The 12,460-nt window shown below is 45.9% G+C and overlaps 1 protein-coding gene across 1 annotated transcript in view; it reads right to left on the minus strand.

Moving 5' to 3' along the window:
* Positions 1-6,126, minus strand: part of Sdc2 (syndecan 2) — a 97,166-nt gene extending 91,040 nt beyond the window's left edge. Inside the window, exon 1 of the mRNA XM_027431537.2 lies at positions 5,577-6,126. Coding sequence (XP_027287338.1) covers positions 5,577-5,636 — 60 coding nt within the window. The 5' untranslated portion in view covers positions 5,637-6,126. The remainder of the gene's footprint in view (positions 1-5,576) is intronic.
* Positions 6,127-12,460: the final 6,334 nt, after the last annotated feature.

Consider the following 12,460-nt stretch of genomic DNA (forward strand, 5'->3'; position numbering starts at 1 on the left):
TGTAACTCTTTGTAATTTCCCCATAATTCTAGATTTTATCCTATGTGACATTACCCTATGAGACCCACTGTATTCCTTACAGGCTCAGTATCAGTAAATACTATTGGTACTGAGTGTACCTGTACAATGAGGAAAGAGATAATAGCAACAACAAAATACTGTGTAGAGGTCACACTGCCTCTGCATCTGTGTAACACTTTTCATAAAAGAGATACAACTTTAGAGGAAAGAAAATTGAAAGCATGTTTTTAATGGCAGTTTTCTCAGCTAGTAGGCCACGTCATGATTGGGCATTCTTCACTCTGTTGCTAAGAAATTTAAACCGAAAAATCTCTGTTGACTCCAAGGTTCTCTCCTTCCCCAAGTCTTACCAACTCTTTGAGATATTCCAGCAAAGGACAGACATTCACAATTCCGTTTCAGGCCTGCCGGGTAGTTCAGAAGCACCCTCCCCCATTCTTGTCTAAACTCAATCTGTCCTAGAAATGGACTGTCACAGTGTTACTGACATTTTCTGGTTTTGAAACAAGGTATCTCACTCAATGTATCCCAGTCTGGCTTAGAACTCACTCTGTAAACCAGGTTGCCCTTGAACTCACAAGACAAACAACTGTCTCTGCCTCCCATGTGCTGGCATTAAAGAAGAGAGCTCAGATAGTTAAGTGGAGAGTTTCCTGACATTTACAATCCTGAAAAAAAGAAAACATTCCCTTTATACATCCAGGTCCCCATATTTACTGACACCTTTCCTCCTTGCTACATGCCCAAGAGCACATGACTGATGCCTGACACTCTGAATGTCTGGTTAGTCTCTCAACCAAGCTGAAGAATGCAGGAACCAGGGTAAATGAGCAGCACCACTATGCTAACATGCTTCCGGCTCTTTGTCTGTGTCTTGTTTACCTTCTCACTTTCCCTGCCATGATAATGAAGCTAAGGCAGAAAGGACACAGAGTTGCAAAATGGCCCAGGCTTGTGGAGCTCGTGGATTCAGAGAACCCCAGGCGTGGACTGGCAGCAGTGAGCTGAGCAAAACTGAGCTGAGAAGTGCCCATTACTCTATGTCTGCCCAGTGCTCCAATATCCATGCTGAAAATCTCACGATCCATAGTGGTTTACCTGGTCCTGGCTCCTACCTGAGTTCAGTGCTGTGCAGAGCACCACCCCACCCCTCAGATGGTGCCAATCTTGATGTGCAGTAAAACAGCTTGGAGCTTTGTATTTTGTGTGAGCTCTGGCATAACGAATGAATGGCAATACACCACCACAGGAACCCAGACCTGTTGGCCTCCCAAGGCTAAACCACTTAGGCTTTAGCCCAGCCACAGCTGAGAGGTCTGGAAGGGATATAGGGCAGTCCATAATTATGGGGTAACCTGTGATTCTCAGGGGCCGCTGACTCATTATAACCATCAGAGATGCTTTGTAAAAGATAGAAATTATCTCACCACACACACTCACTCACTGAGCTCTGACTATGTAAGTTTGAGATAAGCCTCCAAGATCTGTATTTTTATGTCCTTCCAGGGACTCTGTCTGTCTTCCTACTTAGAGAAGTCCAAAAAGAGGAGGTTAGACTGGGACAGTCATGAAAGGGGGGATGCTTAAAAGTCAGTTGTATCTCAGGAATGATCACAACAGTGACCAGGAAGGAACTAACTAGGGAGTGGCACCATCATAGAGCCACTGATCTGGCCAAGGCATGCAGACTCCAAGCCATGATGAGCCCACTTGAGCACCTTGCAGGAAGTCTTGCCTACTGAGTAAATGGTAGAGTTAATACACAGGTGAATTAATAAATCAAGGATTTTTTCAAAATTCCAGTCCATGGGACAGGACTAGAATTAAAATGGTGTGGCAGACTAAGAAGTTAAAACAGGATGACCTTGTTTTCAGCAAAAGCTTTGTGTTGTGGGCTTTCTTCTAAGGCTTTATTTTGGTTCCTTCTCCATGAAAGAATGAGGTGACTTTTAGATACTGGAATGTACTACTGTTGGCACAGGTGTGAATGGCAGGCCTTCTTTCAGCCCTGGGAAGGACAGAATGATGGGGAGATCTTGTTATTTGGTTTTCTGGCAGGGGAGGAAGGACAGCTTGGTGAGAACCTCTGCTCGGAGGCATTCTTTCCAGGACCTGCTGGGTCACCAACCAGCAGACATGCCAATAGCACAATGGCTTGGCTAGACTCATTGTAAACCTTAATAACAGAGCTGGCTGGGCTGGGTATGGCCAAGTCAGTCTCCAGAAAGATAGTCCCCCAAAGACTCCAAGTTACCTATAGTCAAGTCCGGTGTGTGTGTGTGTGTGTGTGTGTGTGTGTGTGTGTGTGTATTGGGGGGGGCTTCTGGAGGCTTGAAAAATAAGTTTTGCTTTTGGAAAAACTAGCTGGCCTTTTAAAATTCTTTCTCAACTAATGATTATCCAAGGTGCCATTTGAATGATCGTGTTACCCAGCCCACTGGTAGACTGCTCTTTGAATGGCAGACAACACCAAAACAAGATATAAGACCTTGATTTGAACATCACATAAGGCATACATGGATCAAAATATCATAGGGTATCTGATAAGTATGCAACAGTACTGCCTACCTACTGATCAGCATTTTTAATGAAAAGAAAAAGGCATACCAGTTTCTATAAGCAATCGTTGTAAGACATACTCAAATTCCTTCTTGCACACCCATCCTCTGAGCTTTCCTTCTTAAATGACACAGTCTACTGCTAATATTGAGCAGAGAGATAAAGAGCCTTTGTTTCTGTCAGATTCTCCTGCACAAGTAATTTGCCCCATTAGAACTGACAAAATACATTTAGAGAAAGACTGCTAAGAACTATAGTATTTCAACTTTAATTTCCTTTCTAGTGCAAACTTTCCAGAGCCTGGCTTTCATGATGCCTTTTGCGGTAGTGCACGCCTCCAAATGACTTGACAGTTTCCTTTCATTTACACACATCTAAGCATGCTTATAAAACTCCACCAGTTCAAGATGATTCCTTTCCTTAAACATATTTCCAGTTCAAATTATATGTTTATAGAAGTCTGTGCTGTATTATTTCTCAAGATAAACAGTCATGTAAAGAAAATGGACAGAAAAACTAGCAGCATGTTCACTCTGCTCCATCCTCCCGGCAGTGAAAATCCTCAGCTGCCAGTGGAAAGCATGAGCAGACATAAGAAGCAGGCTTCCTCGCTTTCTCTGTATCCTCAGGAAGGGGCCCCAAGTTCCTCTCCCCAAACAGCTTTGAACCCTAGTGCCTGAGACGCATCCCTCCCCTTGGAGCTAAGTCTAAACTAAAGAATTCACTAGCTGGCTGCCGATGGAATCTTAAAGCTCAGACAATCACTACTTTTAAATCCTGGGCAGCACTGCAGTTTCCAAATGAAAATAAAAAGTTCTGGAAATAATGTTTTGTAACAGCTGAACTTTTAAAAGTCTCGTGTTTCAAGCTTGGGTATATTTATGCTGTTCTAGGTGAAGTAAATTAGAGACCGGATTGGGGGGGGCAGAGTAAATGGGCTATCAGTCAGTCGGTTTGGGTTTTGAAACAGCTTTTACTGAGAAAGATTGACTCACTGTCCAACAAAGGCTCTAGGTAGGATTCTCAGTTGACATTTTAAAAATATTTAATCACCCTTCGAATGATAGTTCAAGGGCTCAAAACATAATCTTTCCAATAAAGCTGTTCACTTGGAAAACATTCAATTCTGGTTTGAACTGAGAAAATGGTAGAGCCCCCAAAGATAAAAGACTACAAGAGAAATCTCGCAGGGAGAGAAGACAAGCACGATTCAGGGGGAAAAAAAAAAACAGCAACAAACCCCACCATACCTTAAGGAGTTGTCAAACCCACACAGAAACTCCAAAGGGTTTTTCTTGCCTGGAATCCCCAAATGGGAACATTTCCTAGCAAATCTCTCAATAGGGTTCTGCCAAGAAAAGGTCCTCCAACTCTGCACAGTTTAGCAGGAATCCACTCTGGAAATCATTTAGTTCTTTTGCCCTGCTTTGCAACAGATGAGCAATGAATTTTTTTCCTAAATAAACACAGAATAGCTCCCTTTTGGTTTACAACAAGCCAAAGTTCAGAACTAGCTGGGAAAGATTATTAATTCCAACGGATTAAACATCATTTGCCAGTGAGAAATCCTGTAAATATCAGAGTTGTACTTCTACATCCCAATAGCTGAAATATCCAGTATCCAATTCTAAGTTCCCCAGCCTCAAACAATGCACAGCGACCTTCTGACCAACACAGCGGAGCATCACTGCCCCCCACCCCCACTCCCACCCCCACCCATCACAAATGTCCATTTTATGCCGAATGCCAAAAGGTTTCCCAATCCCTAATTGCCTAGGGTCAAAATGGAAGAGACTCCCAAGCCCAGCTAAAGACATACAGTATTTTCGAAGGGACCTTTCCATTAATTCGAATTGGACAAGTTACTGGATGCCAACGTAGTGGCGTAGACAAGCAGAGGAAAGGAAAGGAAACAGTAGCACTCTCTGATTGAGAAGGCCGCCCTGGGACTGCATGCCGGGGCTTCCACCTGCCAAAACAGCTGCAGTGGCCTAGGTAGGGGAAGCCGCAGTAGTCGCGAGCCGCCGGGGAGGCAGTTACCATTAGAGGGCGTTCATTGGGCAATGCGGAGAAACAAACTCCAATCCCAGAAACGCAATCCTGAGGAGAAATCAAGTTCCCACCGCCACCGAGAGGGGATGATGCTGGCACTGGAAGAAGACAATCTCACAGGAGTACGAAACCCACAGGCTCATGAGGGCAGCAGGAGAGACGTCTCCATTCCCCAGAAGCCAGAGGCTCTGCGGACCATAGCAATGCCACAAGCACCCTCCCCTTTCCATTTTACATCAGTCCAGTGCCATCTGATTAATTTTCCTCTCTCCCCTAAAGCCCCGGGCCTCTCTCCATGAGAAGGGTTCGTGGAAGACGCCAGAGGACGGAGCTCTGGCCTCTTCCCGAAAGCTCCAGCAGCCGTGGCCTCCAACTAGACCACCGACTGCGTCTCCACGCAGTGTGGCTTCCTTGCCACAGCAACAGGGGGCATCAAACCAATGAACTTTTGCAAACTTTCCTCTCCCCCTATTTTCGAGTTTCTTTAACATGGGCCCTGTCTCCCTAAACTTGCATTCAGTCATGCACAAAACCTGGAGTAGAGGGGCCACTGTCTCGAAGAACAGACACTCACCAAAGTTTCCAACTCATCCCTGGCCCTTAGCGGTGCTCTCCTGGACCGCCACTCTAAGACCTCTGTCCTTCCTGGACCACACCACAAAATGCCCCGAGAGCGAAAAGTTGGGAGTGACTGCAGGAGCCTCTGAGATGCCATTCTGGTGGCCCCATCCCCGAAGACATGGGATAGCTCCCTGTAACTGCTCAGTTCTGCAAGAGGGGAAAGGAAGGGACCGGGGACGAGCTGTGGAAAAGCAAGCTCATTTGCCCCAGCACATTCTAAGTAGCCCCACGTCTACGGGTGGCAGACTCCCCAATTTCCCTCTGGCTCCTCTCGTAGCCTCAGGCACCCAAAACAGCGCGCGCCCCCGGCCTGGCCCACTCACCGTCTCCGCCGACACGCAGGCCATCAAGCCCAAGGTGAGCAGGATCCACGCGTTCTGCATATTCCCCCGGGGACGTGGCTCGCAACCCGGATGAAACGAAGCCCAGAGCACAGAACGGCGGGCCTGGAGATACCGGAGCTGAGCCGCCGCAGCGAGCAGGGCTCGGGCTCGGGCTCAGGCTCGGATTCCCGGCGCTAGCTGCTGTCTCCTCGGGCGCTCGCTCCGGCTTTCGCGCTGCGCCCCGGGAACGCGGCTCCTTCTCACTTGTTGGCTTCTGCGCTCCCAACCGGAGTCGCTGCTTCGGGAGGCTGCTTGGCTGGGCTGGTCCTGCGCGGCGGCGGCGTGCTTTCCCTCGGAAGACTCGCGTGTCTGATGTGAAGCAAGCAGCCACAGGCTTGTGAAGGAGCAGCGGCTGAAGTTTGGGATGCAGAGCGGCGGGGACGCGCGATCCGCGCGGCCTGAACTCCGGGGGTATCTGGAGCGCGGCGGGCGCCCGGGGGCCGGACTAGAGGCTCGGCCGCTGCGCCCCTCCTCCTGCGCGCCGCCGCCTCCCGGGTCCTCCCCTAGATCCCACCCCCCACCCACCCCTCCACGTCCTCTCCCTGGCCCTGCTCCGCCTCCGCCGCCTCCGCCCCCACCTTCCCTCTCTTCCTCGCCCGCAGCTCCCGGTTCCTCCTGGCGACTAGGGGAAAGCAGGCGGCAGCGACTCCCGGATAAACCCGGGAGAAATTCTTACAGGATCACACCGCGATTGGCAGCTTCCAGAGCCAGTGGGAGCCCTCGACTCCGTGCTGTGGCTGCTCCAGGAACGCGCCTCTGCAAACCTCAGGGCTCTTTCATTTTCTTGCTCCCCCTTTTCCCCTTCTCAACGTCCTCTCCGCTCTCCGCCACCTCTTTTTTGCCCCTCCTTTCCTTTTTCTTCGTTTTAATTTTCTGAAGCAAAAAAAAAAAAAAAAAAAATCCACGAAGGGCGATCCGCACACTGATCCTGATCCTGTTCTGGCTTATGGGGGTTAGGTCACTAGAAGAAACAGCGATGAGAGTCGGGAAAATGAGAAAGTTTATAGATTAAATTACAGTGTCCACAGGTCACCAGATCATGAAAATTGCAATCCAGAAAACATGAGAACGAGTATAACAAGTGTGTGTTAGATTATCCTCGACCCCCGACCCCTCCCCCGCAAAAAAAGCAGAGGAAAGGGAATCCGAAAACGCAACAGCTCCAAAGTGCAGCTTCGTAAAAGGTTTAAAAGCCATTTCTGCCGCTCACAGTTTATTTTCGCCCTCCACCCACCCCACCCCCAATCCCTCAGGCATCATTTAAGCTCAGTTTCCACATAGTGGTGTTTACATTTGGAAGCAACAAATGGGGATGAAAAATTAGATAGAAGTTCTAGATAATAGCAGATGAAAGGAAAGGTCAGAGAAGGGTAAAGTCGTTTCTGGATTGAAGAAAATAATAAATATGCATTTCCTGAGTGGAGGAGACTGGTCTGAAGTATCAGGCTTTGCCTTGCAGCTCAGTGCTGTGTTGTGCTACAGAACCAGGCAGGCACAGACCCTCCCAATTTCTACCGCTGTTTTCCTCTTTGATTTGGGAACTAAATGAATTATGGATTCATTTTCTTCTACAGTGCCCATTCCTAGAGGCCAGAACTTTTCAGACTTGGTCACTACTTTATTATCATTTGGGATACATTAAAAATACACAGTACCTATGTTGTACGTAAATACAAATCCAAAGCTCGAGCCATATCATATAAAAATTGTGCCCCTTTAAGACACTCATACATATAGATACAGCCATGAGGCCATGGACATTTTAGAACTCAGACTAAACTGTGGTCACATCTAAAGTGACTGTTAGGATGTTTCAGTGATAAGTCACTGTTATGGATCTCAAAGGAAAAATTAACAGGAGAATCATAAACCTTCGTTAAGACATTGACCCTATTTCAGGGAACTACCAACTTCCTGCCTGAGCAGCCAAAAGGGAGAAATGGTGAAATAGAAGAGTGAAGCTTGGCTTTTGAAAGAATCAGCTATGCACTTATGTGTAAGGTGAATACTTTGTGGTTGAAGAACACCATGAGAAGTGGAAGGTTTTCACAATAAAAATTAACACTTCATTCAAAAAGCTGTTAAGGGGCTAGAGAGATAGTGTGTAAAAGCTTCCTCTGAGATTGAAACATTCCATCCTGCAGGAAGCCCCTCAAGCAAGGTACACAACTAACTCAAAATAGCTTGGGGGGTGAGGGGGTGGGGGGTCCTGTTATGACCTTGTCACTAGGTCCCTCCCTGCCTGAGTAAGCAGTAGAGACAGAGCTATGCTACAAAATCTTAGAGGAGAAAATCTTCAAGAAGATTGAGACCAGACCAGTTGCCAGGAAGAGGTTTAGACAAACTGAGGCACCTGGAAAGGACACTCTCAAACCCCTTGAGCTGCCTGCAGGTGTACAGTGTGCGCCAGGTTCCCAGCTTTGTGAGCTGTCATCCGTGCAGAGGTGGCTTTTGGAGATGCAGCTGTCATTGAGTCATTTCTGTTCCTGTAAGTGACCCCTCAATCATATTGCTGTGGGTAACCCCAGTAAAAACCACTGGTTCACCAAATTGTACTTTAGTGGTATTTGTACATTGGTCTCTCTTGGGTTCCCTATCTGGGGTGCATAGATCTGTGTGCTGTGTCTCCCCAGGAAAAGATTCATCAGAACAGCTCAGAAGTTAGGAGCACTTATCACTTTGCAGAGGTATGGTTCCCAGCACTCATAATTGGTGAATCAGAACTTCCTGTAACTCCAGAGGGATCTCTGGTCACCACAGTCACCCGCACTTCCATGCACATAACCCACAGACACATAAAAATAAAATAAATCTGTTTTAAGTTAAACATTATCACCTCTGTCCCCACAAAGGACCCAGTCAACTTTTCACCCTTAAGGCTAGGTCACATATCCACACCTCTGTTGTCTCCAACAATTAACATTTGGAAGCTATGGCAAGGCTACAATTTGATGAGGAACTGGATAAAGACCATGAATAATAGCAGACATAGAGAAACATGAAGTAAAGAACTATAAAAGTAATTTCTATCTTGAGGAAAATTGGATTATGTGCTCATTTTGTTTGTCAAGTATCTACCTAACAAGAAGCTCTGATTCAGCTTGGACAGGAAGTGATAAAAATTAATAAGCAGATGTGTCTACAGAAGGGACCTATCTGTCAGCTTCCCTGAAGACAATCCCCAAAGCTCTTGGCATTTATTGGACTCTCCATGACTTACACTTTGAAGAAAAAAAAAAAAAAACTCAAGCCTGAGCTTTTATCTCATGAAGGAATTGGTACCATTTTGAGAGTCGCTATAAAGTGCACGAAAATAGATAATTATTCATCGCCTTGTGTTCAAAAGCATCCACAAGTAAGATGAGAGGGGTAATGTGGGAGTGTAAGAACGGGTTCCACCTGGGGTGGCTGGCCATGTCACCTATGCAGAAGAAGGATGGGGGAAGGGTATAGCCAATAACAACTAGTGCTCATCAGCCATGTCTCTGAATCTAGAAATTATGACTGCATCTTGCTAAGGGAATTTTTAATAAAAATTGATAGAGACTAAAATTCAGTTGAATTTTATGAGGTATATCTGTTGCAAGAAAGATAGCTGTGGCTAGACCAAGGATCATTCTCTGTTCTGAGGACCTCCAGCTTACAGGCTGAACGTTGAGGGATATAGCAAGGAAATCTTCTTAACTGCTGTCTTCCAAGTACCTTACTAGTGGTGCATCTCAGAAGAAAATATATAATGAGGTCCAGTGATATGGTTCAGCAGTTTGGGCAGTTGCTTGCTGTCAAGGCTGACAACCTGAGTTCTACCCCTGGAGCCTACATGATGTAAGGAGAGAGTCAACTACTATAAATAGATGTGTTTAAAATTGAGAATTATAATGCATATAACACAAACAAAATGTAGAGACTAGGTGAAGAAGTGAAAAAGTTAGAGATAATTGAAGTAATTTTTCATTTGTATATTTTCATTTAATGTATATGTATTTTGTTTGCATGCATGCATATGTGGCTTGTCCCTGCAGTGCCCACAGAGGCCAAAAGAGGGCATCAGAACCACTGGACCAGGAATAACTGAATATTGTGAGTCACCAAAAGATTGCTAGGAACTAAGCTGGGGTCTTCTGCAAGAGCAACAAGTGCTCTTGACTACTGAGTCGGCTCTCCAGTCCCCAAAACCAGATAAATTTTTTAAAATAGGAACAAATGCCACTGAAGACAGTGTTTCATCTTAGCTACTGGCACATTGGATTCTGTCACTAGCGTTTCTAATGTCAATTTTGACCTTGGACAAACAGGTGTTTCAATCCCAAGGTGAGCTGTCAAATTCGGGCAATTGCAAAAGCAAAAAGGTGTCACTTCACGGTTTCTGGTTGTTCTCCCATTTGTGGCTTCCATGAAACATTACCATGGGTCTAGGCTAGAAATCAATTTGGAGGGGATCAGCCTAAAAAGTGATAGAAACGGAAAGGTGATAGTACTTGAAAGCAAAGGAAACCTAGTCAGCCAACTACTAATCGCCCGTTGCTAATAATGGCAAGTGAGCTGAGACTGTGACAAACATCCACAGGCAATCCAAGAGAAATCTATTTTTAGCATCAAACTTTCCACTGTTTCTTCCCCTCCACCAGCCCTTTGTCAGGGAAGTCATCCGGTTTCAGTTTTACAAAATCAGCATGGTGCTGATATAGAACAAAACTCATGTTTCCATTGCTATGAAATGAAAGACAAGAAACTGTAAAAGACATAAATGACCCCTTAGGATGAGATAGGAAATGCTTCACTGGCAGTACATTTCTTTAAAGGTTGTCACCAAATGGGTATGACCATCTTGCTAAGGTGCTCTCTTGGGTAGGCTGGTGAATATTTTTTCTTTAAGATTTATTTATTCTTTATGTACATTGAAGATGACAGATCTGGAACTGGGGTTACAGACAGGTGTGAATGCCATATAGGTGCTGGGAATTGAACCTGGATCCTCTGGAAGAGCATCCAGTGCTCTTAAACTGGGCTGGGCTGAGTCATCTCCCCAGCCCTGTGAGCTTTCTTTCTTTCTTTCTCTCTTTCTTTCTTCCTTTCTTTCTTCCTTTCTTTCTTTCTTGAGGAATATTTATCTTTTTTATTTTATTAATAATTTATTTTACATCCCAATCATCCTGCCTCATTTATCCCCCCTTTGTATTTGCTCAAAAAGGGGCAGGCCTACCATGTACATCAGCATGTCATATCAAGCTGACATAAGACCAAGACCACTCCCTATATTCAGGCCGGGCAAGGAAACACAACATGAGGAGTAGGTTCCCAAGAGCCAGCCAAAGCACCAGGGACAGCCTCTGTTCCTATTGCCAGGAGTCCCACAAATAGACCAAGCTACACAACTGTCACATATATATAGAGGGCTTAGGTCGGTCCCATGCAGGATCGATGATCCCTGGTTGTTGATTCAGACTCTGTGAGTTCTATGATCCAGGCTAGCTGTTTCTGTGGGTTTTCCTCCAATGTCCCTGACAACCTCTGGCACCTATAATCCCTCTTCCCTCAGCAGGACTTCCAGAGTTGGCCCAGTGTTTGACTTTGGGTCTCTGAATCTGCCTCCATCAGTCACTGGATGAAGGCTCTCCAATGACAACCAGGGTAGTCACCTATCCAATCACAAGATCTCCTGAGCAAATTGGGAGCATGGGGGATGGGAGAGGGAGCCAGAAGAAAGAGAAGGGGAGAAGAAGAGGGGTAAGGAGGACATGAGGGAGCAGAAAGATTGAGTCAGGGGAAGAATAAAGGAGATCAAGAAAAGAGATACCATAATAGAGGGAGCCATTATAGGTTTAAAGAGAAATCTGGAACTAGGGAAATGTCCAGAGACCCACAAGGAAGACCCCAAATAACAATCTAAGCAATAATGGAGAGGCTACCTTAAAAGCCCTTCTCCCGAACTGGTATTGTCATGTAAAACAATCTTGTTTCTAATTCAAATAAAAAATCTGCAAAATAAAGCCCTTCTCCCATAATGAGATTGATGGCTACCTTATATGCCATCCTAGAGCCTTCATCCAGCAGCTGATGGAAGCAGCAGACAGCTGCTAAATATTGCACAGCTAAATATTGAGCTGAAATCCTAGAATCCAGTTATAGAGAGGGAGAAGTGAAGAGCAAAGGGGTCAAGACCAGGCTGGAGAAACCCACAGAAACAGCTGAACCGGAGTTCATGGACCCCAGAATGATAGCTGGGAAACCAGCATGGGACCAACCCAGACCCCCTGAATGTGGGTGTCAGTTAGGAGGCCTGGGCAATCTATGGGGTCTCTGGTAGTGGATCAGTATTTATCCCTAGTATGCTAATGGACTTTGGGAGTCCATTCCACATAGAGGGTTACTCTCTCTGTTTAGACACACAGAAGAGGGCCTAGGCCCTGCTCCAAATGATATGACAGACTTTGAAGATCCCCCATTGAAGGCCTCGCCCTCCCTGAGGGGCACAAATGGGATGGGATGGGGGATCAGTGAGGGGCAGGGGAGGAGAGGAGGGAGAGGGAACTGGGATTGACATGTAAAACAAGCTTGTTTCTAATTTAAATTTAAAAAAAGAGCGGGGGGGGGGGGGGATAACCTGGTATCCTTAAGGCAAATTCTTCTTCCTTCTAAAAAAAAGGGGAGGGGGGAAACAACTAGATATTCACATGTGAAAATGCTACGGAACTAACGAAATGAGTGACAGGTCCAGTAACCATGCCTGAAGAATTGTTGAATGAGTCAATATGTCAAGAAGCTAGATAGAGCATGCTCGTTTGTTGTTTGAAATAGCACACTATACCCTTCTGTGGTTAAAA

Source organism: Cricetulus griseus, chromosome 10, assembly GCF_003668045.3.
Source record: "Cricetulus griseus strain 17A/GY chromosome 10, alternate assembly CriGri-PICRH-1.0, whole genome shotgun sequence".
NCBI lineage: Eukaryota > Metazoa > Chordata > Mammalia > Rodentia > Cricetidae > Cricetulus > Cricetulus griseus.